The sequence below is a fragment of the Sphaeramia orbicularis genome, chromosome 5 (assembly GCF_902148855.1).
Source record: "Sphaeramia orbicularis chromosome 5, fSphaOr1.1, whole genome shotgun sequence".
In the NCBI taxonomy this organism is placed as follows: domain Eukaryota; kingdom Metazoa; phylum Chordata; class Actinopteri; order Kurtiformes; family Apogonidae; genus Sphaeramia; species Sphaeramia orbicularis.
The window spans coordinates 31,800,939-31,825,665 of NC_043961.1; the positions used below are offsets into that span (position 1 = coordinate 31,800,939).

A 24,727-nucleotide genomic window follows, 5' to 3' on the forward strand; every position below is an offset into this window, starting at 1 on the left:
GACAGTGGACAGAAATCAGGAAAAGAACACCTCTATCCTACCACTGGCTCCTAAAAGGCCTGGCTCCTCTCTAAAAACTCACTACTGTATGTCAATGAAATTTCCCAGGAGTAATTCTGTTGTCAGTCATGAATGAATGAATGCACTGGTAGTCCTTTTGTAAATTATTGCTCCATTTATAAGATTTTAAGGAAAATAAATGGCACTGATCTCCTTATCTATGGCTCCAAAAAGCCAAGATGGCAGCAGCCAAAAGATAAACACGAAAGAAAACAGGGGTCAAAAAAAAGTGGGTGATGTAACACTGTGCTACTGTTCCTTTTATACAGTCTGAGGCACATACTAAATATAATGATATAAAGATATACAACACATCAATGTTTCATGCTCCTATGATAAAGTGAAGCCAAAATATCACAGGTAGTGTAGTTGACGTGTTGCTTTTGTTACGGACCACAGTCTGTCACTGGGAGAAGTTAGCCTTCAGGGCTTTTGGCAGAAGAGCTTTAGAAAATCAGGTGAAGCCAGTATAAAGAATGAAAGTCCACATGTAGAGTCCACATGTAGAGGAGGGTGTTGTGGATGAATGGGCTGTACACAGGACTTTCATCGAAGAGACTCAGGTTTGTGTCCTGAGGGAAATTATGACCTATTAATTTCCTTCTTTTTTTTTTTTTTCAGTTTTCAGTAATTGTGCTTGGATTTAGGCACCAAAACTAGCTCTGCCATCAAGCCCTGAGAGGCAGCATCTCCCATGTGCCCAGAATCTGCACAGTGGAAATACTGTGATTGACTGACAGTGATTAGCCATTACAACTGTCAATCACTTGTCTACAACACCCTCCGTCTCTGAAAACATCTGTAATTGTTCCAGTGCTAGACTTCAAAGACCTGAAAGTAAGAGTCAACAGGAAGTGCAGAAGACTTGTTTTATGTCAGAACACGTGGATTACAAAATTCTTAAAGGTTATTATGACTTTTTTCCCCAATGACACATAAAATACTGAAGCTTTAACCAAAATCAGTTTAATCACCTTTAAAGAGCATATCTATGGCTGAAAAACAAAACCTCCTACCTGAAAAATGCACTTTGTTGAGAAAAAAAAAAAAAAAAACTTCTGTTTTCTTGCACAATGTCATTTGGTAACACAACCCAGTAAATAACTCAGTGTTTCTGGACTATATTATATTTTACAAATAGCATTGAATAGCAAGTGAAATTTTCAGATAGGGTGGTTTATTCTTTGCTCATCAGTATATGTGTTTCAGTGAGTTCTATGAAGACTCGGTGTACTCAAACACACAGGTCCAACTATTGTCAGCTATGATATATATTTCCACGTGGGTTAAACAATAATTGCAAAGAACCAAACCTACAATGCCCCACACGTACATTATAACATAAAAAAGTGTGTTAACATGAACTAAAGGTGACATGTCTTTGAATACATCCGTTAGCGTCACTTCTATGTACAGTGGGAGTTAATACCTTTCCAACTCAGCAATCTTTTTGTCTTTGTCATTCTTCTCGGTCTCCACCTCCCGCAGGATATCCAGAAGCCTCTCCACCTCGGTCTGAGCTTTACTGGCTTCATCCTTGTAGTAGCTCACCTCCTTCTCCAGCAGTTTCACTCGGTCTACGTACTCTGGATTTCCTCTGGAACCGGACTGCTGCTCTACCTCGTGAGCTTTCTGCATGCGCACACCAGAGAAAGACAAACATGTGTGCAAACGTTAACACAAGATTCTAGATTATCATGTCAACACTACAGAAAGATACAATCACAACATTGCAGTCCATCATTGTCTTATATTATCTACTACCCTCGCTCACTCCCACTCTTTCTGAATGAATAAAGCAGAGTAAAATGTTGTGGACAAGGGCATCATTACTGGTGCTGGCTCATTAGCTTTAACAGAGCTATTATTTAGCTCCATTTAACAGCCCTCTGAGACTCCCAGTGACTTTGCACATTTGGTGAGTATGCAAAACACAAGACTGTGTATGTGTGTGCTTTTGTGTCGTTTGTTTGTACAACACTTTTATAAGCCAGAGGAATAACAAATTACAAGCAGTAAAATGCTAAATCATAAGTCTGTCTCATTGGTTATCTGCCAGGAATTAATCACAGCTCTACTGCTTGGTCAATATGGACTAATCTCACCATTATTGAGACAATTTGTAACTCTCCATGAATCACATCAGCGGTACACATCACCTTCAAGACAATTTGCAGCCACACATGTCAACACAGGTCGCGACAGTGCAAGAGATATACAGAGCCAAGAAGAGCATCCACCGAAAACACTACAGCGATCTGTGACCACGGCTGAGACCGCAGCTAACCGCACCATAGAGACAAAAGAGAAGCGTGGCAACACTGACAGTTAGACAACATGCAACACGGTCCATCGTATCATGCACACCCAACAAAGCTGCACAGTCTTTGCGATCGTCAGTGAAAAGAATGGAAAGATAGCAGCAACATGAGCCAAGTCAATCTGTTGGATACTGATAAGTGTCATATTTTAAGCATGAGGAGCGACTTGTTTGCTTGAGAGTATTTCCAGTGATTAAATGGTGATATATAAATAAAACCGTTCAGAACGCATGGGAGGTTTCAACATGAAATAATTAAAATTGCTCTGTTTAACAACACTTTTTGCTACTTCCAACAAGGCAATTTAAATTAAATTTTGCTGACATGTTTTGCTGATTGCAGGTGTTGCACTTTTCATTACTTATATATGCCTCTTATCATTTACCTTCACTGGTGTCTATAAAATGTGGTATTTTTAGAACTTTCCTGTAATAGGGAAACTACTTTTTTTTCTCATCTCCACATGCATTTCAAAGCACTGATGAGATTTATTACTACGTCTTAAAAATGTCTCGCGCAGAACCCCTTTTCCCCAATGAGAAACTTCCATCAAATTATACTGCAGCTAAACAAACCTATCACATAAAAACAAAATACACAAACTAAAAGATATTTCTGACAAGAATACATTGCACTTTTTGTGTATTTTAAATTCCAACTCACAAAATAAACTATGTTCCACTGATTGCACCACATGTCACAAGCACAAAGAGTGAATATCTTGCACAGGACTCCGAGTGTAGTATAAAGCGTTTAATATCAGTACAGCGCAATGATCAACATGCATCTGGGTGGCTGGGTGAAAGCAGGACGTGTGCTTGGGGCCGACACGATCACCATCCAGCATATTTCACAGAGTAATCAGTGTCCTCATGCTTTCAATATGTGCCTCGGACAGCTCAAGAGAGGGACTTACAGGATTGTTCATCTGACTGAATAGATGCTCAGCTTGCTACATTACAAACACAGGGAGGATTGAGGAAGGTGGAGACCCGGGAGAGTAAGTGTTAGGTTTTACTTTGAGCCAGAGGAGAAAACAGCAGGATCAGACATCTTACAGTGCATGTTTGACAGAGCAGTAACATGAGTCTCAGTACAACACATGTTGTTAGTGGTTAAAGGAAATACAAACAACAGGGACAAATGTGAAGGAGCAGACATGGTTACACTGTGGATTATGAAGAGGACGAGGCAGAGTGGGTATTTAATGGACTGTCTGCTCCCAGCAGCCTAACCAAGGAGTGCATGAAAGCACGATGGCAGCTATTATCCTAATTAACTGTCTGTCATATAAGGCAAGTTCACATCTCTGTTTGACTCCAGATTACAGCATTATTAACAAAACTATGATATTTTTCAAACAGGAATTAACTTAATTAGCGATTAAACATTTCAACAATTTGTTTTCTGTTTATGATGTTTTCCTCTGCTAAAATAATGCACAATCCCGTTATTGACAGACTCAGTATTAAATCAAAACTTTTTTGTTTTGGTTGGAGACTTACAGTGAACTAATTCCTCACAGTGGACACAGAGTTCTTACTTGTTATCTACAGTTCACTGCAGTTAATGAAGAACATCTCTGCTGTCTCTAGTCAGAGCAGAAAAGCTTGACACAGTTTAGAAAAAGCACAAACCTTTATAACATTTAGTAGCTGTAAAATGTTAGTGATTTTCACTACTGATACAGACAATAACAATCTCATCTTTGTACATGATTATCACAGCAAAGAATGTACTATACATTTGTATAGCATGAATGCTGTATGATAGTGTCAGATTAGTGAGTTACCACACAACTGAGTCCAGTGCTTGAGAAATGGTGATTTACTATATGATTAATTCCTTTGGTACACTGTTATAAAAATGTTTACGTAAAATCCATGAGGAGACTGACAAAATGTATAATACTCAGATTTGTGATTCCTTGTTTGAATGAATCTGCACATTGAATGGAGTGTATATGAGAGATTTTGCTATTGAGATGCACACCTACCTTCTGTAACTGTGTCTCCAACTTACTACACTCCTCTTTTTTCTGCTCAATTGCAATCTCCAGTGACTTGAGCTTTGAGTCCTTTTTAAGGCCCGAAGATGCCAGCGATGAAGCATGCTCTTTCAGATCAATGAGACTGGACTGCAAGTGGACAGACAGCACACATTACTGAAGGCCATAGTGACAGAGGGCACGACTTCTACATCATATACAGTACTACAGCATTTTTGTTCTATGTGAACGTTACTTAACCCTTAAAGACTAGAAATGTTTTTGTACTGAGTTATTCTCAATTTAACATTTCCCATCTGATTTATCACCATTTTTACCTCCGCCATGGAGGTTATGTTTTTGTCGGCGTTGGTTTGTCTGTTTGTCTGTCTGTCTGTGTGCAAGATAACTCAAAAAATTAAGGACAGATTTGGATGAAAATTTCAGGAAATGTTGATACTGGCATAAGGAACAAATGATTAAATTTTGGTGGTGATCAGGGGTGGGGGGGCCACTGATCTGCCTTGGCGGAGGTCTGCGCTCTCCGAGTGCTTCTAGTTTCTAATAATATCCTCTGCATTTTGCATTTTTCAGTGAAAATCTGGTATTTTCATAGATTTAATTTACTGATCATGTACAGGTTCATAAAACATCAGAGTAAATCCCAAGATAATATTATATAAAAACAGATAAAGCAGCAAAAATTTTGAGTTTTTCATCAAACCATATCATTAACAAGTGTCTAAAACCATCATTTGTCAAACTACAGATGTTTTATTGGTGATTCAGTGGTGCATGTCTGATGCCAGTGAAAAACTAAAAAAGCTGCATTTTTACCTGAATGATTTAAATGTATTGATAGGATTAGTGGATCAAAAGTCATTAAACATGTTAGATCAGTAGATGCTTTTAATTGTTGGCTGCTGTTTATGTCTTTAAGGTTTAAAGAGGTATGCATGCTCGATAGTAAAGTATAGGATAGAAACATAAACTTTGCTGACCTCTTTTTCTGTTAATTCTATCTGTAGGCTGTTGACTTTTTCTTTGAGATCCTTATTCTCCTTCTTATATGATTCCACTTCTTCCAGACGTTCTCTGTCTTCCCTCTCTCTTTGGTCCTTTAAACGTTCTATAATCCTCTCCTAATGCACACAACAAAACAAGGCCAGTCATCAGCGCAATACATGTAATTCATGTAATTCATGTCAACATGGTAGACCCCAAAGCTCACACTGAAATGGACACCCAAGTAAGAGAAGTGATTTAACCCATAAAGGCCCAGTGGTTCTTTTGTGCCAGTTCCCAGATTAATTTTCCTCTAGATTTAACCTTTCTTAAATGATTTATTACCTTTTTTTTTATAATATTATCCCCTGTATTTTGCATTTTTTTAGTGAAAATCATGTATTTTCTTGATTATGTAGATGTTCATTGAAGCTCACATTAAAGCTGAGGGTTATTATGTTAAAAAACAATGAAAACTGGAAAAAAAAAAAGTGACTTTTTAAGCAAAGACATCAATAACTGAACACAAAAATAAGCATCTACATCCACTGTCATTAATCCAACTCCATAGGTTTTACTGGTGAATCAATGTTGTAGAAGATGACGGTGTTTCCACAGTAACTATGGAGCCTCTGAATGTCCAAGTGGGTCATATCTGATGACCGTGAAAAGATGATGAACTGCATTTTACACCAATTATTTACATGTATTGATAGGAGAAGTGGTTCAGAAGCTATTAAACATATTAGATCTGTAGATGTTTTGGTCGCCAGTGGCTGTTTGGATCTTTATGGGTTAATTGAACAGTAAATCTCCATTTCAGCTGAATTTGACCACAATGCTCTGCTGTACCTTCTCCGATAGCGCCTCCTCCAGTGTGGCCAGGGCAGTGTCTGTGTTACTGGAGTCGGTCTGTAGGGACTTGACCCTGTCCTTCAGGTTCCCCAGCTGCTTGTCTTTGTCCCGCAGCTGCTCCTGCAGGTTCTCTATCTGACTCAGGCAGTGGTGGTACAGAGAGAAAGAAAAAAAAGAGTAACAGAGGTGACTATGAGGATCTCGAAAACACATCTATGCTCAAAGTTGGTATGATACCTGGACTGAGATATTACAGAAGGTTTTGATAATTAAAACCCTCTACAAGTAAGTATCATTTTAAGAGTTCTAAATGTTCTGGGGCTTTACAACAAACTGTTTTCCATCCCAAAGGATCCTAAAAATATGTTAAATTTTAAAGAGGAAGAAGAAGAAGAAGCCAGATAATGTCCAGACCTATGTAAAACCATAATCATTTAAAGCAGGGGTGTCAAACTCATTTTAGTTCAGGGGCCACATTCACCCCAATTTGATCTCAAGTGGGCCTGACCAGTGAAATAATAACAATGAAAAAAGTAAAATTATATTATGATCAGGTTTACATCTACAACGTTTCCTTAAAAATCTGAATAACATGAACAACTTGAATTGTCTTAAGAAAAACAAGTGCAATTTTAACAATATTATGCCTCGGTTTATCAGTTTATCATTTACACATGTGCAGTACAATTGCATAAAACATTTAGTAACAGGCAGAATATTGGTAAAATTGCCTTTACTTTTCTTAAGACATTTCCATTTGTTCAGGTTATTCACATTTTTTGTAAAAGTATAGTTTGGTAATGTAAACATTTTCATGTAATTTTACTTTTTTACACCGAAAAAACAAAGAGAAAATTTGGGGTTGTCATTATTTATTGGTTATTATGACAATATTTTACTGGTTTGACCCACTTGAAATCTAACTGTAATCGGACTGTATGTGTCGGTATGTGGAACCTAATTTAAATGATTTTGACACCAGTGATTGTTAATATCTTCAGTTTAATTTTTGCATTTCACAAATTCATCCCACGGGCCAGATTGGACCCTTTGGCGGGCTGGATTTGGCCCCCGGGCCGCATGTTTGACACCTGTGATTTAAAGTATGAATTTATGTGCACTGATCTAATTGGCTGCATATTCACAATGGGCACAACAGAAATACACAGCCAAATAAGACCCTTATAATAAAATATGCATTTGTAAACCAGGAGGAGACAAGTGTACATAGGTGAGGGAGAAAAGGTGTGATAGCACAAGAGAGGAGAAAAAATGCAAAGGGAATGGGTGAGCAGGTCGGGGTGAGAGAAGAGAGAGTAACACTCTGAGTATTTATAGCTCTCACACTCGAGCCACTGAGGCAGAAATATCTTCTTGCTTGTCTTTCTATGGACACTTTCCCCCTGAGAGCAACAGAGACTCACTCACCCTTAATGGAGAGAGTAACCACTCTACTTTGTGTTTCCAGAGGGCAACTGGTTTACTTTAGGACATAAGAATCTCTAAAACAACTAGCTGTACTCTTTGTTCAAGTCAAGTTTCATGTGTGCCACTAAGTCCTCCCACCTTCAAGACCACATATACTCACTCAAACGATGCACTTTTCTTCAGATGACTCTCACCTTCTTCTGTAGGACGTTGATCTTTCTTTCCTTGACCTCAAGCATGTCCTTCATGTCCCTGATTTCTCCAGCGAGAGTGCCTTTCTCCTCTGTCAGGTCCTGCAGCTGCTTGGTTTTCTTGTTAAGGAAGGACTCTTTCTCTTCCAGACGCAGACGTAGAGCATCCACCTGAAGCATAACACAACCAATAACACATCAGAGGAAGTTCCTAATGACTTTAAAAACCTTCACTTGGTACTCCACCTACAGAAAGTTTACAGAGTATTCCATTCATTTCAACTGTTTATTTTTCCTATATAATAATCATTTCAGCACAGTTTTGAATAATGAAAATAAATGATGCAACCATTAATTTACAGGAAAAGCAAAATAGTTGAATCTCGACTAATATGCTATTAAAAATGTTTCAACCGCTCTCTGTGAGTGGATGATCCAAATAATGTGTTATGCTTAGCTGTAATTATATAATACTCAAAACAGTAAAGAAATCCACATTAAATCAAACAAAAAGCTTTAAATTTAGAACCATTGCTTTCATGTATTTATGCATCTTAATTTAATCCCTATGCAACAGCAAAAAATAAAATAAATTTAGAAAATACACACAACTGCTGAGCCTGTAGTTATTTTCATAGCAGTGATCTGCATTACAATAATATGTAACCATAATGCTGACACAGCAGACACAGATGTTTTGATGCTCTGTGATGAACAGTGACAGTACACTGAACATCCCTGTTTAATGCTTGTTAGGTTGATTTACTGTGTGCATCTGCAGCAGAACTTAAGGTTTTCTTTCACTACCTCTGTTTGCAGGATGGCAGCACGTTGCTCCTTGGCAGTGAGAGACTCTTTGAGCACCTCGATATGCTGTTTGCAGTCTGAGTTCTGGTTGTTGAGGGTTTCTAGTTTTGTCTGCAGAGCAAGCAGCTCTGACTCCTTCTTTGACAGCTCCTGCTTAAGCTGGTCAATCTGTGGAAACGTGAGACAGAAATTAATGTTTTCCCATCACGACATGCCGAGTGTGTCTGTGCGTGTGAGTGGAAAAAAAAAACACTTTGAACTGAACAGTGAGCGAGTCAGTACAGCTTTTGCACTATTTTCATCAACATGCTTTTCTCTCATTAAAAATGCATTTGGGACTGACTCCCCTGCATTCATCATATATTATACATCATCTCTATTCATGATTGATGAAAAGAGCTCTAAAAATAGAATAACAAAACTGGTCTGGTCGACTAATATGAGGAGCAGGATGTAAACACAGTGTCAAAGCTCCAGGGAGATATATGAGCCCAGGAGAGAGCCAGAGACTTACACCTAAACACGATTTCAGGTGGTAGATAGGTGTGATGCAGGCTTCATATTGTAGCAAACAGAGTGCACGCAGCAAAATACTACAGCACAGACAGAAACCTCAACTGTAAATACGATTCAACTGAAATTCTGTCTTATGGTGCATTTTTGGAAAAGGAGTATAATCTACATAATGAGCACAACAACTGTGTTTAGAAGCAGAAAAATGTATCAACTTTTGAAATGCATCAACACAATTAAGCACTTTAAAATGCCACAGAATGCATTTGCAGATTTTACCACTTTTGGTATCCTGGCCGCTGCACTCTTCTCAAAAAACTGCAGAGACTGGTCTGTCAGATAGTTGCCAACGAAACACTTTGCAGATGACACTAAATGCTAAAGCAGCTAATTTCCGTGGCACATCAGCTTCATTCAGTATTCTGCTCACTGCACAGGTTTAGCTATACCCTAAACAACTCCATCTGAGCTGTGTTAGTCTAGGTGAACAGCTTTAGTCCCTCTATGTGTGCATGCAGAGTGAAGGAAGCATCTACCTTCGTCTTCATAAACTTAGAGTGGTTCTTGTAGACCTCCATCTGTTTGATCTCCTCTTCTCGGTCCTCTGTGTTCAGTAAGCCGTTCGCTTTCAGCATTTGGATCTCATCCTCCAGGTCTCGAATGTTGCGCTCCAGAGAGGCAATTTTGGTGTCCTGCACACAAACATGCAGAGACACACCTCAAAATCCAGATTAGCATGTCCACAAGTTGCACAGTGCAAATAAACCTGAACTAGAGGCAGAGTCCAGAAAATACAAAAAGAGGCTGACAGCAACAATACATTTACACAGGCTAAACGGACAGAGAGTGTAAGGAGGAAGAAAATCAATACAGCGATATAGTGAGATAAAGAAAGACTGGAAGAAGCTTTTTGGTGTGGCTAAGAGCAACTGCAGTATCTGTCGGTGAAATCAGAAGCTTTCTACCCAGCTCCTTGCAGCATCTCAGAGGATTAATCACCATTGGGAAATATTGAGCACACATGCAGCACGAAGAGATCAGCCAGGACCAGAGAGGAACATGCAGAGGTAAAGGAAGAAAAGTAGCTTTTGTCGTAGTTGCTTGCAGATCAATGCAGAATCCAGTCTCTGGACTGCGACTGTGAGTGCAGCTTTAGCTTCACGGCTTTTTAAATAAATAATACAACGTCTTTAAGATTAGCCATGGTCCATCTCCCTCTCCAGCAGAGCATAGAGCAACCTTGTTCCTTCCTGTCTTTGACTGTTTTTGTGTCTCTCCTTCCTTACTCCAAGTGGCTCTGAACTTATGAACTTGTGGCCGTTAGCAGGGTCAGTCTTAACCCACTGCAGAGGAACATGGGTAACGTATCATAATGAGGAATGATAGGCTGCCAAAGATGGATCTGTGGGGTTAATGCATGAGCACTGCACATGTACATGCACTTCACCCTGCCGCTGCATTTCACCTCACCCTCCGTGTTACAAGACGAACATCAATGAACTAAGATCGCTGCAACAGATACAAGACACCGTACCTTAACAGGAGAGAGATTTTATTCCATCCACATGTAATCACTGGCACATCGACCTGATCAGTAAATCTTGCTCTTTATCTCTCTTTCCCTCTCTCTCTGTGCCTCTCTTTCTATCTATCTCCCTGCATACTAGTCTCTCACTGTCATAAACAACCACACCTGTTTCCATGGTAGCAGCAGGCAGGCTATATACTGTGCACTGTCTCTGGTGAGTGAGGAGGAGAGGGCGGGAGGGATGTAGGGGAGAAAGGGAGGGAGGATTATTCATGCTTCCATCAGCATCAACACACCACAAGAGAAGCAGGGAGAGAGGAGGAGAGGGGAGAGATGCAGGGGCTTCCTGCACAGCACAGGAGGAGGCGGGTCTTCCCTCGCTCTGTATGCAAATCATCAGGATCCCAGAGCAAAGATGTCACATGACCACACCAGCGGAGGCTGGGGCCTGCACACCGCCAATCCAGCCAAGTGAGAGGGGCTGTGTCAGCTCTGCGATGATGTCATGATTTATTTTGAGGAAGTGATGTCAGGCCTCTGCAGTGAGGCTGATGTGTGTTCAGCAGTACAGCGGTTCAGGAGCTGGATGGGCCTGATTTATCCACTGCCACATGCAGCTGTCAAACAACAAGTCTTTCACACCAACAGAACTGATTATAATCACATCTGCATTTTGAATATTTACATAATCTGGCTGCAGTTGTCTTAAAAAGGGGAATATGGACGTATGGAAAGGGAAATATGCAAAGCTAAAATCAGTAAAATTAGATGGTGGTGGGTGCGGTCTTTAAAAATGCAGCCTAAAATGTTTCTTAAGCCAATTTCTAAATGACCTGTAACTCCACAGCTCCACATGACAGAAGCTACTCTTCCATATAAACAGCTGTATTAAGTTTTTAAAAAATCTGCAAATGAGGCACATTTTACATGACTCTTGACTTCATAAACCTAGAATACTCCAGGCGGTGGAACATTTGATTAAAGGAACAGAAAAATATGCAAATGAATAAAACAAACTCTGCTCATTACAAGCAAACACAGTTATATAAGATAGTCTTACCATTCTTAGATCGAGAAGTTTAATTTACATCACTGGCTACTATGAACATAATCTGATTTGGGATGAAGTCTGGAGGAGTGTTCCTATATTAGATATATGTAGTTAATAAAGACTAGTAATGATCGGCAATAGGCTATATGAGATTATTTTGTATTGACAGGTCAAGTATATTGCATTGTAGGAATGAAAAGGATTACTTTAACTGAATAAGTTCTAAATACAGTTTGTGTTTTACATCCCCTAATGGCTTATGTGTTATATATAATATTCGTCAGTGTTCAGTGTTATGTAATGTATTGGTATAGCTGTCACTTGTGGTTGTATATTGTATTTGTTTGTAGTTTAGTTTAGTTTTTTAAGTTTTGTTGTGTATAATGATTAAAATATGAATGCACAGAGAAACCAGTCCTCTGCTGGGATATTATACAAACCATTCTTTAAGATTGTTAGATAAATATTAGCTGGAATATATTATTAAGCCACATTAAATTTATTTTCTTTAAAATTTCTTCCAAAGAAATGCATTTTGTGACTAATTTCCCCAAAACGTGTTGAAATTCCTCCCTTTTTTGCAGTATATTTGCATATTCTAGCTATACTCATCTTAATCTGAATGTGAATGTATGTGAATATGCAGAACTCAAAACTAAAAGCAACACAGGTTGATGATGGTGGGTATGATCTTTCTAAAAACGCAGTCTAAAGTATTTCCTGTTTGTTCCCATGTGTAAATGAGTCCTAACTTTTCCTACTGGCTTCAAAATGATACTAACAAAAAGATTACATTCATGTGTTCATCTGCACGATCCAATGCTTTTGAGCATTTCATTGTTATGCTTTGCCTTAATCATTCAAAGTTACAGTTTTGAGGCCTTTACCATCAGCCCTTGAACCAGCCTCAGATTTAGTCACAAGCCCTTTTCTGATCCATTCATGAGTTCATTCTGTCCCACCTCAATTGATGCCTTAAAACTGAACCAGCGCTCATTCATTCAGCCTGCGCTATGCTCACTACATCACATCAGCTCTTTCCACATTGGCCTTGACAAACCTCTAAATCATCTCCTCCACTTCTCCAGCCTCCTCCTGCATTAGCAAAATTGTTTTCTTCGTTCATTCCGTGCTCATTCATGTTGTGAATCTTGGGCTCTGCTCGAGGGACCGTCTGTGTCATGCTTTGTCAGACATTTCTGGAGCATCACTTGTGCTGAGTCACCACCAACACAAATGTATGTCAGTCCATAATTAATGGCTAAATAAGACTTCTGCCTGAAATGAAAAAGTCTAGATGTCATCTGCATATGCCACATATTGTGACTCACAAGTGTGGTGTCTTTAATTCAAACTTTGATAAATAATTGAAATTAAGATTTGCAGGATTTTTTGATGTTCACTGAAAAACATGAACTGAAACAAGGCATGTGCAGATTATCTGTACTGCATAAGACTTAACTACTGACATTGTATGAGGCAGTGTTTCATATGAAACTGTTATGTCTCAGTTTGGTGTTACTGCTGCTGCTCTGTGACCCACTTTAGTTGAAATGTTGAACAGTAATATTGATTCTTGTTGATGTTTACACAACTGCTATGTGAGTAGATACACAGTGTGTGCATGTCTGTGAGTGAGAAGATTGAGTGAATGAGTTTACTACTGATTCAGCTGCTTAGGCTTACAATGACAACAACAGATGCAGTTAAACACACACCAGCACAGGTGTCAGGTTACATATGCAGCAGTTAACACACAACAAGGCCTTTGCAGACCAGTACACATCAACAGAACACATATCTTTGGTATCTACTACAGACAGACACTGCAACAGGAGGGTTTTCATGCAGTGACACAGTAAGAGTTACAACCTCACCGATAAAAAGTCATGACACAGATTATCACAGCTGGATGTAACATTAATTGTTACAGTAATGCAATAATGCACTGTTGATTAGTCAAATATTTTTTTTATATATAATAAGGATATGATGGTGTGATGAATGACAACATGTGATTATAGTCAAGCTGTGTATTCTAGGGAGAGTGTAAAGGTCTTACCTTCATCTCTATGATGGTCTGCAGGGCCTTGGTTTTGCTTGGATCCTGGTGCAGCTGATTTCTCCTGTGCAGTTCCTTACAAAAATAGCAAAACATTAAAATGAGGTGTCAGTATTCTATAGACTGTACTGCAAGAAGGATCAAATAGTCAAACAGTAACCTCATAACCATATGTTTGACACCTGCAAAATTGTAGATTTTCATGCACAATATGCGCTGAGCTGTGCTGATTTTGTACATGACATAAACAAGAAGTAAAATGAAATCAGTAATAGCAGAGACCATGTGACACTCAGCATTGCCCTCTAGTGACCGTAAAATAAAATGCACTCAGCTTTAAGTCTAAGACAGTAAGTTTCATCATTCTTCCTCAGTACTCGTCATGTTATTACATACCTCTCGTAGATGAATGTTCTCCTTCTCCTTTTGGTCCAGAATGACCTCCAGATGTCCAAGCTGGGCCTCAGCCTCTGCGATACGCCTGGCTCTCTCCTGTTCCTCCTCTTCAGATGCCCTGCCCGGCCCAGGGGGCAGCCCCTTACTTTGCAGCATCTCCAAAAGCTTCTTAATAGACTCATCTCTGGCACCAAGTGTCTGTTTCTGGGTCTCGATCCTCAGCTCCATCTCCTCCAGTGTCTTTCTCAGCAAGAAGAGCTCCTTGGCCTGTCGGTCATGTTCGGCCTGCAGTCGACGGAAGTTTTCTTCCGTCAGTTCGATGGTGGTGAAATGCTCTGCACCGGACCGGTTTCCACTCTCCTGCTGCAGCAGGTGGTTTAGGTCTCGCTGTGTGCGCAGCTCATCCTGCAGAGCCTGGATGGTCATCTGGAGATGCTGATGAATTTCAGACAAATATTATTGAACATTTTCCTATAAATACATTAACACAATGACAAGGTTTTCACAACACCTGACTTGGGGGTAACCACACATAAACATTTCTGAGCACACGGTTAGAGGAAAAATGCTACACAAGGGGAACATGTTTGAATACCTTTAGAAGCTTTACTGTAAAATCATGATGTAAAAATGGAATCTCTGGACAAAAACATTATGTTGGCAAGAGTCATTTTCTATTAACTACAGAATATACTGTGTATCCAAGCTGTCAGACTGGTTCATTTATTTGTGTTCTGTGAAAAGCTAATTTGCCTTTATTTGCATGAGTTGAAAAAAATGAAGGTTAATGATAGTTATTGGAGGTTATTAAAGGTAACTTGATAATAAAGCAGAGGATCAGCCACGTGCTGTCCTATAAGACAGAGGTGTTTGCTTTCTGACAGTCAGCCTAAGGTCACAAAAAAATATGGAGTTCTAAACTTAAGACATATAGCCTAAAATTAAATGGACATGTAATCTGCAAATGTACAAAGTATCACACATGAAAACTGTGTATGCAATTATTATTTAGACGCTCCATATCTATCAGTGAATATGAATAGACAGATGGATCTTCTCTTTCACATCCCGTCACTGTGTGCCAGGTTTGTGACTGTACATCTGTGTGCATCAAGAATCAAATCAAATAAAAAGCCTACTGCATATTTAATTGAGTGCAGTTGTATGGGAGTTTAAGGGGAACAATATTTAAGATCAAGTTTCTGTCATTGATTGATTCAGGTTTGCTCATGTCTTTTGATTTGTTTCCCCAGTAGATGTCTCCACAGAGAAACCAACATCAATCCATGTCCAGAAAATGACCCAGTCAGGATTTAGAGAGGAGGAAACATATTTTCAAATCCACTTCACAGGCAGTTTGGGGTTGTAGGGATAGTGGAACTACAGGGAAATGGAGCACCAGACACATTTGGAGTGACTTAATTAAACAAACTAATCACTCTTTATAATTTTACAGATGAAGATTGTTGGGTTGATTGGGTTCACAGAACAAGGGGGCAGGCTGAACTGTTGTAAATATTTCACTGGATCTATAGGAGAGGAGGTCGCCTGGTGCAAAGGGATTGCCAGGTGTCTGAAAATACACGTCACACTGAAGGCGACTCTATGTTGTGCACACAACACGTGGTGCAAACATAGGGACAAACCTTTGTTCTCCTGGCATCCAGCAGCTGCAGAGCATGGGCAGAATGAACAGAAAATACAAATGTATGGTAAAACAGAGCGTCAGAGCATGAGGAAACAGAGATGGATGACCAACACAAACCAATGAGCATCTAATGAGAGCCACCTGTGAGTCAGTCCTGATGCTGGTTCATCAGACCTCAGTCAGCACCATGTATTTTATTTACATTAAACCAGCAGATTAAATATTTTTAAGAGGGATGACCTTCCTGGAAAGAGATGAAAATGAGGTACAAAATGATACTTTACATGTATCGATCATAAAACAGATTTCAGTTATTTTTCTTAGTATATGTATAAACATTAATAGAAGATGTGTGTGCCCTTACTGTAAATAAAGTATTGTCATTAGGAAATAATGCGAAGTACTACTATTACTATGATTTAATTTAGAGCAGAAGGAATGCACTATAGATTGCCTTCAGTTATGGTAGAAGGCTAAATAAAACAACTATGACAACCTAAACAACCTTTATTATTTCACTTTCATTAAATGATGAAAATTTCTAAGGTTCATCTCTTGAAGCCTAAATGCTTCGCTGATACATATGTTCAGCTTTTCCATATCCCAAATGTAAAACTCGATCATGAAAATTTTCAGTGTGAACAAAGAAATGTTCTACCAGAGAAATAAAAGGACACCCTCAAAATGTCAAACTCTGCAAATACATCTTTGTGTAGAGTCAAAGTCAAAAATCACAAAGAAAGAACATTTAAAAACACTGTTACAAACCATCAACTTTACACCATGTAGGCTACATGTGAGTCATGTGCTCTTCCAACCATCAGGGGGCAGTATTTCTATGAGCAGAGAGAGCCACATAGTGTTGCCCTGATGCTGCCATCTTTAACAGTTTTGGTCACACTCTCTAATGTGAGTCAATGCCATTTGGTCCAGTAACACGAAACCACCCAATACACCTCAAATTCTCAATTTCACACTGAATGTAATTTTTTTTTCATTCCCATTCACATGCTGTCAGCTGCTCATATTCCCACTTCCAGCTCACAAATACAACTTGCAGTTGCAGTTACACACACTGCCATAAGCCAGTAAATATAACATTTTATAGATAAACAAATGATGTATGAGTGAAAATGTGCTAAAATTACAGACAGACTAGATTAGAGATCACAAATCAGTTTTGCACAGCAAGCACATAAAGAGGATTTTCCACTTCACATGTGGAATAATAGTAAATGCAGAACAATTTTTGTCATGTACAGAGAAAATGAATCATTATAGGATATATTAAATCTAACAGTGAGTACAGTTAACCTATCGTCATGAATAATGACTGACACAGAATAGCTTCCTGTGCAGATTAACTTGCTTGTGCCTGGTTTCTACTACTTTCTACTACTACTACAACACAGGGAAAATATATGTTCTTTGAAACCAGTGGACAGACATTTTCCTCTCCTGTCCACGCTTGTCTCTCTTATCTCACCTGACACTCGCTCCTCCTTTCCTAATCCGTACACTCTCTCTGCTGATCAATAACCTGCCATCTCAGAACTAAACTACAGGAGGCAGTCCAGTGAATCCATTTGCATAATTGCACTGTGGTTTAAAATGACTATAAGGCTTTTCCTCTGGAGCCCACCCTCCCCTCAGCCACAGCAGAACTACACCAGTTCCTGTGAGTCAGTCATGACTCAGCGCATACTGGCAATGTGGTCACTGTGCCTCATGAGAAAGACTCTTTTTCGTTACATATCCTGAAAATGAGCTTTCAGAGGTTTCACAAAAGTCAAGGAGTGATGTTGAGCTGCAGTGTTCCATGCTCTAACTGACACCTGGAGCACCCAGGGGTAACTGGCTGTCATAAATCCTTTTGTGCAGAAACACAATCCCTCTGAGCCACAATAGACAAGTAGCTCTTTTTTCCCTCCAAAATCCGCCTCACAGTGCAAAAGCTACAGTAAATCTGCAACATGCACACATATGCTTTAATCTGCACCACTAGTTTTTAGCCCTGCATGGCTCTTAATACTTTGCTGCTCAGTCTGCCTGTCAATAGCTCAGTCTATTCACTACTTCCATCTTTAAGATGGATTGCCAAACAATCTGGTACAAGATGTCTCAGGGGATGAATCTTTAAAATAAAGAAATAAATGTGTCAGCAACTGACTGTATTTGATTGAAATCTAGTGGACATTAATGTCTTCTCAGATTTGGTATTATTCTGGGGACCACTGCTGATTATTATGGCTATTTAACACACAAATATCAATACAATCACAACAGAAGTAAAAGAAAAGTTAAAAGTCACTGTCTATAGTTAAAAAGAGACAGATTTTAAGACAACATCAAATTACCAAATAATGTATGCGTATGTATGTACAGTCGTAGCCAAAAGTTTAGGGAATGGCACAAAATGAATTATTTCCTTAAATGTGATTTATTTGTCAATCAAAGTCTTTGAAACCTATAGAATTCTTCTAATTGTTTTTCAGTGTACCTCAGAAACACATGGAAATAAAAAGCAAAACAAAACAAAATGTAAGCAAGAAATTTTATGGAGAAAAAAACAAACAACAAAACTTGTGTCATTCCCAAAATGTTTGGCCATGACTGTAGTACTGTTTTCATAAACCCAGCAATACACACACACACACACACACACACACACACACAGAGCCACGTTTTCATTTTAGTTCTAATTCCTCACTCAATCCCACAGCGGGCAACTACCTCCTAACATACCTGTTACCTAATCTCCTTATTGGAATTACTTTAGCTAATTCCACTAATTTCACATTGCCGTAATAATTATCAGTCATCTTCATTAACTAATAGAAATATAGTATTTCATCACAATGTCATTATTATCACAATTTGAGATCTATTTCCTTTCTAAGGATAAATAAAGTTGAAGTTGAAAGTTTTCTTTTAATGACTTCATCTTATTGTACGTCCTTCTCAAGGAACTTAACTTATATTGGTTTCTGTCATTAGCAGCTATTTCTTTGTATATTTCAGACATATGCTTTGTATTTCTATGTTATTTATGTGAAATCTGCCCAGTTTTGCTTCAAAAACTAAAAATTTAAATGCATTTTTTCTTTTTTCTTTTCACCAGTGTTCAATACCAAATCTGTTCTTCATTTAATGCCTTATATGTGTAGATCAAAATCTATGTAGTTGGATGATATGGCCAAAAATTGAATCTTGATTTTCTTTCAATGATATTGACAATTTCAATCAATTGTTTTCCAGCTACAAGGACTGAAGAAAGCACGTGACTGAAAAATGTCACTATAACTGTGTCATATCTGACTGGAGAAACATATTCACACTTAATATGTTACAAGTTACTATTTATATGAAATATCTACAAAACTATTAGTGGTTTTCCAAATACAGTGCCATATTTGACCAGGAGGCAGAAGCAGCTATACGTGTGTTATACTGTACTGCATATGTGAGCATGAGTGTGTGGGTGAGTGGGTGTTTGTATCTGACAGATGGACAGTTCCAAAGCGCTGAGTCAGAGCAGCCTACCGCTCACTACATATCTAATCTCTGTGTTCTATGTCATGAGGGCTGACAATATACAATTACACCCCCAGCCAGCAGACCTGGTTTTTATTTGTTTCCACTCAGCTCAAAGAAAGTTGGAGCACAGCTGAAATATGAGAAAATTGAAGATATTTCTGTTACAGTAACTGTTCACCCACTGAGCAGAAGGTCATTTGGAATATCTTTTATTTATATGACTTGACATATAGAATAAATGGCACATCTGGGCAGATATTGGAAGTTCTCTTTAAGTTACAACGCCATCATTATCCAGTTTAATAAAGCAGAGACCAGATCCTATTTTTAGGTTTCCCTTAATTTACAGAATGGCAGAGTCACAGTGAATATGCTACACACATTTACACTTGAATTTAACACTCTCTACTCTCATAGATCACACTGTTAAAGGAGGAATATTAGTATAAGATTAATAAGAGGGAGCAAAAGTAAAGCAGATGAGATGTTAGAGATGTTACTGAAAGAAGACAGTATACGCATTTACTGGATTGTTAGTGGTATCTTAAGTTATATAACATGACTTTAGAAGGACAAAACAGGCTGCAAGGGCAACTACTACATCTGTTATATATGTAGTGTGAATTACACAGTTCATGTTTACTCTGACTATAATTTGTATGAAATGTTTCATTTCACACTATGATACATAGTCAATGAGTAATGATCGAGTGACGCTGTATAATTTCATAGTGATTTTGCATGAAGATCAGACAGTCCAATGCACCAGCAGATATGATTAATAGAGCATTTAGGTGAGTGTGGAGCACAGTCTATTGCAAATGTAACAAATTAAAGCATTTTACATCACAAAGCAGTCCTTACCTGACCTGAGAAGTCAATTCTACAACATTTCCATAATCACTATCAATCAATCAATCAATTAATCAATCAAATTTTATTTATATAGCACCAAATCATAACAAAAGTTATCTCATGACACTTTACATATCGAGCCGGTCAAAACCAGACTCTCAAGCCAATTTACAGAAACCAAACAGAGTCCTCCAGGAGCAAACACTTGTGACTGGTGACAGTGGCGAGGAAAAACTTCCTTTTAACAGCAGAAACCTCAAGCAGACCCTGACTCCTGGAGGATGGCCGTCTGCCTTGACCAGTTAGGGTTAAAGAGAGAGGGTAATGGAGGAGAAAAAGAGTGAGACTGGGGGAGAGGGGGGAGAAGGGGGGAAGTAGGGGGAGACACATGGATGCAATTGATGCACAGATAACTGAACTAGAACTGTCAAAAGGAAATCAGCTGGTGTTAGTATAATTACTAGAAACCAGAGCAAAGGTCCATGACTGTTAATACTACTACATAATAATAATAAGTATTAACAGTGGATGTACACTACTACAACAGTTAGTACAAATAATACAAACCTCTACCATCTATGGAACTATATGACAAACACTATCACAACTATATGGATAAGTGAGTGATGACGATGAAGGCACTAGGTTCAGAAAAGCATGTGTTTCCAATGCTCAGGTGCTTAGGAACAAAGAAACAAAGAAATAAAATTTAGATCCATAGATTTTATGGAAAAGTCAAATATAACTTCATAGTATGGCTTTGACACAAGTGAGGTATTTTCTGTTCTTCAGTGACATTTGTTAGTGTTGGGCAGTTTACTTGAAAGGTAATAGGTCACAGATTACTATTTAACCAGATTAAAATGCAATACATCATCTAAGCTTTTCATCCAGTTTGAAAAAAGTTGGGATTTTGTGTAAAATACAAATAAAAATTTTGCAATAATTTGAAAGTTCCATAAACCCATATTTTATTAACAATAAAAAATAGACAACATGCAAAAACAATGTTTAAATGAATAATAATACTAACAGTATTAATACTAATAATAACAATACTATTATAATAGTAACTATTACTACTAGTAGCAGTAGTAATAGTAGTACTACAACTACTCCCACTAATAAAGAAAGAAAGAAAACATAATTATACATACAGTACATACATTGAGGTTATAATATAACTTGATAAATTTGATTACTTTTATAGCAAATGTTTTACACTAGGAATTAAAATCACAGTGCAACAATGTTACAGCTTTGCTTCTAATTTCGGAAAGAAAATATTGTTGAATTTGCAGCTCTGAAACATGGCCAACTGCCAGGTCAGCTCTTATTCTACATATGAGCTTTTTGCTTGAAAAATCAACAACTTTCACTTTTAATTACATACACAAACCCTAAAAATTGCCCCACGCTATAATTTTTGATTGAACCACTTTTGACTTTTAGTAGAGCATGCATTCACTGCAGCATCATTTTGATATGCTTATGCAGTTTCACAACATATTTCCAGAATTTTTTGGACAATTAGCGTTTCTAAACCTAAAACAGATTAAATGAAACGCGATCACTGCCCCCATAAGCATATACTGTAGGCACAAGGTATGATGGGTCAATCTGGACTCATCAGACCACATGACCTTTATCCATTCAAACACAGTTCAGTCTTTATGCTCTCTATCACACTGATGGATGTTTAAGAAATGAGAAGCTACTCACTGCTATAATTAATGATGTCCTTTAATCTATACATTATTTGATTCTAAAATAACTTCTTGATTTGGAAATCTTGGCCCTGTTGGTACTGCTCAGATTAAATCTAAATCTGTGTGAACTTCAAAAGAAAAAGACACCAGTGGACTGTGGCACAGCTTATCCCCTTTGCTTTGCTCTTCCATCCTCCCCCTGTTAGGCTTATTCTGTGTAAATGTTTCGCTGCTCTTTTGCATTTTATCTCATCTTGTTGAGATAAAATGAAAGAGACTCATCTTTTTTTTTTATCACTTTCCTGTTGTGTGGATGAGGCAGCAGCCATCTTATAAACTCATCCTGCAGGTGGTTGCCACAGGAAGGATCTGTGGGCTCTTTGAGAAAATGACTGTTCACATGATACTTCCTGTGCCAACATGAGCTCACAATGTCATGATATAACTGAAAATGTCGATACCTTTACTCTTCATGCATTAATGACTGCAAAGCCTATTTGCTAGCACCTAAACACAACTATATGTCAGCTGAACACTGAATACTAAACCTCTACACAAACATTAGCAGCTTGCACAACTACATAATTAAATCATGTGGCAAACACATATGCAGGTAATACATGTCCATGTGTACAGATACAAGCACAATATGCGCCAAGCTAAGTACGACAGCTATCACATTACTGTTTACCTCACACAACACACCCAACCCCCCACACAGTCCCATCCAGTTCACATGTGCACCCCTTTTATTGCTCAGTGATGTGGAACAATCGCCAGCTTACAGTAAAGAGTGAAAAAAAGGACATGTCTGGGGCTCTTCATCCATGTGCAGACAGAGCACTGTGATATGGGAAGCTCAGCCTCCATTTTGGGGATTGCGTTGATGAGGGCTGACTGGGTGGCTGAGCAGCTTTGGTCATGACTCAGTCAGATATGGTACGCTCTAGCTCACACACTTGCCTCCAGCAGCTCTTGTCCAGCTTCAACATGACAAAATATTCTGCCCAATTCAAGTCAAATGTCTGGCATTTTAACAGCCTGAGCCAAATGCAAAGCATATTTAATTCACTTCTCTTAAAACAGTCCTGGGCTAATCATTACCTCCAGTCATGACCATCAAGTTGTGATAAAAGCTCTGCAGGCTTCTGTTGGTATTTCACCACATCTGTGCAATACAAAACATAAGAAAAAAACATACACACACACACGTATATATATATATATATATATATATATATATATATATATATATATATATATATATATATATATATATATATATATATAAAAAAAGCATAGACTCTCAGATCTTGTTTTTCACAAAAAAAAAAAAAAAAAAAAAAAAAACTTGGCGTGGCATTTGTTCAAGCTAATACAGGCTTGAGGCACCTGGTGCAATTGCAAAGTCTGCAACAAGACAGATGTAATGATTGGCCTAAATTTACTCCATTATTAATGAGGCAATTTACTCTCCCGTCAGCCTCTCAACAAGCCCAATGGGTGTGACCAAATCATCCCACCGTTAACTATACACTTATGTAAGAATGCCTCACAGCCCAGATATCAAGATTGAAAAGCCCAGTAGCGTGCCACATCTGTCTTTTATTAGCCGACATACTTCATTAATGAACCCCACCACTATGGATATAAATATCATTCAGTGCAGAGTCAGAGCCAACACTGATGGACAAGGCCGAGCATAAAAAAGAGATCTCGCCTTGTATGGAACACAAAGGCATGAAAGCCCACACTGTAACGCTTTCATATTCTGCTGAACACATTCAGCTCCTACTGTACCGAGCCAGGCTAAAAATACATACAAAGATTCACGCTGAGTATTAAATAGCACTGAACTTAAAGAATAAGCGAAATGATGAATGGCTCAGGCCCTGTCAGTGGTACTGCTGCTTTAGCTTGAACAGGCACATTCTCTTCCCAGACACTGTCTCTATACATTTCCTGGAATCATAAAGATATGAAAGAGTAAAAGTCCCTCTGGCTCTCCTCTAGGGATTGCCAGCAGGTAAAACCATCTGACTGTGTGTCTAAAAGCTTGACATGTTTCCTTTTAGCTACATGGCTCTGCTCCAGGGACAAGCTGGCAAAATGCACCTCAATCAAACTCCGGGGGACCACATACACCATTAACTATTTATATAAAAAGATAATACAAGCAAACACCAGCAGACATCCATGCAGACAGTCTCATGTGAGGGGTCACACTAATGCACTGTGTATGACCTTGAAGGTCGACGTGACGGCGTCTACTGCTTTGAGTAATGAGCGACCCACTGGCCACTCAGCGTTGGACAACATCACTCAACTAGACAGACAGAAATGCAGACAGGCTGGGACAAAGACCAAAACCAGCTGGCAAAATTCAGCCTTCACGCTGCTGAGGCGATCATGCAATTTGCTGCATCATGCCACAGTCTGTCTTAAAAACAGGGGAAAAAAACACTCTGGAGCTCAGTTTACCCAGTCAAGCAATACGCTGACCTATTCCACAGTGCACCTCAGTGTGTTGTGCCCTTTTGTTTGTGCTACTGAAATATCAAACTAAACCCTGTAAATACCATACTGTATTAAAATGTGTGCTCTGCATTTCAGGTGGCCATTTCTGCCCAATTAAAAGTATGCAAAATTGTTTTCAGTGTGCATGTTTTGAAAGAGCAATTAGTATTTTCCAGTCTTAGTGTATCTGTTGGCAGCGTTAGCACATGCTAACGAGAATGATTATGCGTACTGATTATCATATATTCCTGCTATAA

The 24,727-nt window shown here is 38.6% G+C and overlaps 1 protein-coding gene across 6 annotated transcripts in view; it reads right to left on the reverse strand.

Annotated features, from left to right (window-relative positions):
* Positions 1–24,727, reverse strand: part of erc2 (ELKS/RAB6-interacting/CAST family member 2) — a 47,994-nt gene that overhangs the window by 15,583 nt on the left and 7,684 nt on the right. For 3 of the 6 annotated variants that reach the window (XM_030133455.1, XM_030133451.1, XM_030133450.1), the window contains exons 3-13: positions 15,851–15,874; positions 14,205–14,639; positions 13,809–13,883; positions 9,704–9,859; positions 8,655–8,822; positions 7,851–8,018; positions 6,226–6,363; positions 5,370–5,510; positions 4,378–4,518; positions 3,298–3,333; positions 1,490–1,692 (exon numbers count right to left, since the gene is read on the reverse strand). In XM_030133455.1, the coding sequence (XP_029989315.1) occupies positions 1,490–1,692; positions 3,298–3,333; positions 4,378–4,518; positions 5,370–5,510; positions 6,226–6,363; positions 7,851–8,018; positions 8,655–8,822; positions 9,704–9,859; positions 13,809–13,883; positions 14,205–14,639; positions 15,851–15,874 (1,685 nt within the window). The remainder of the gene's footprint in view (positions 1–1,489; positions 1,693–3,297; positions 3,334–4,377; positions 4,519–5,369; positions 5,511–6,225; positions 6,364–7,850; positions 8,019–8,654; positions 8,823–9,703; positions 9,860–13,808; positions 13,884–14,204; positions 14,640–15,850; positions 15,875–24,727) is intronic. The other 3 variants (XM_030133452.1, XM_030133453.1, XM_030133454.1) reach the window with 3 other exon arrangements.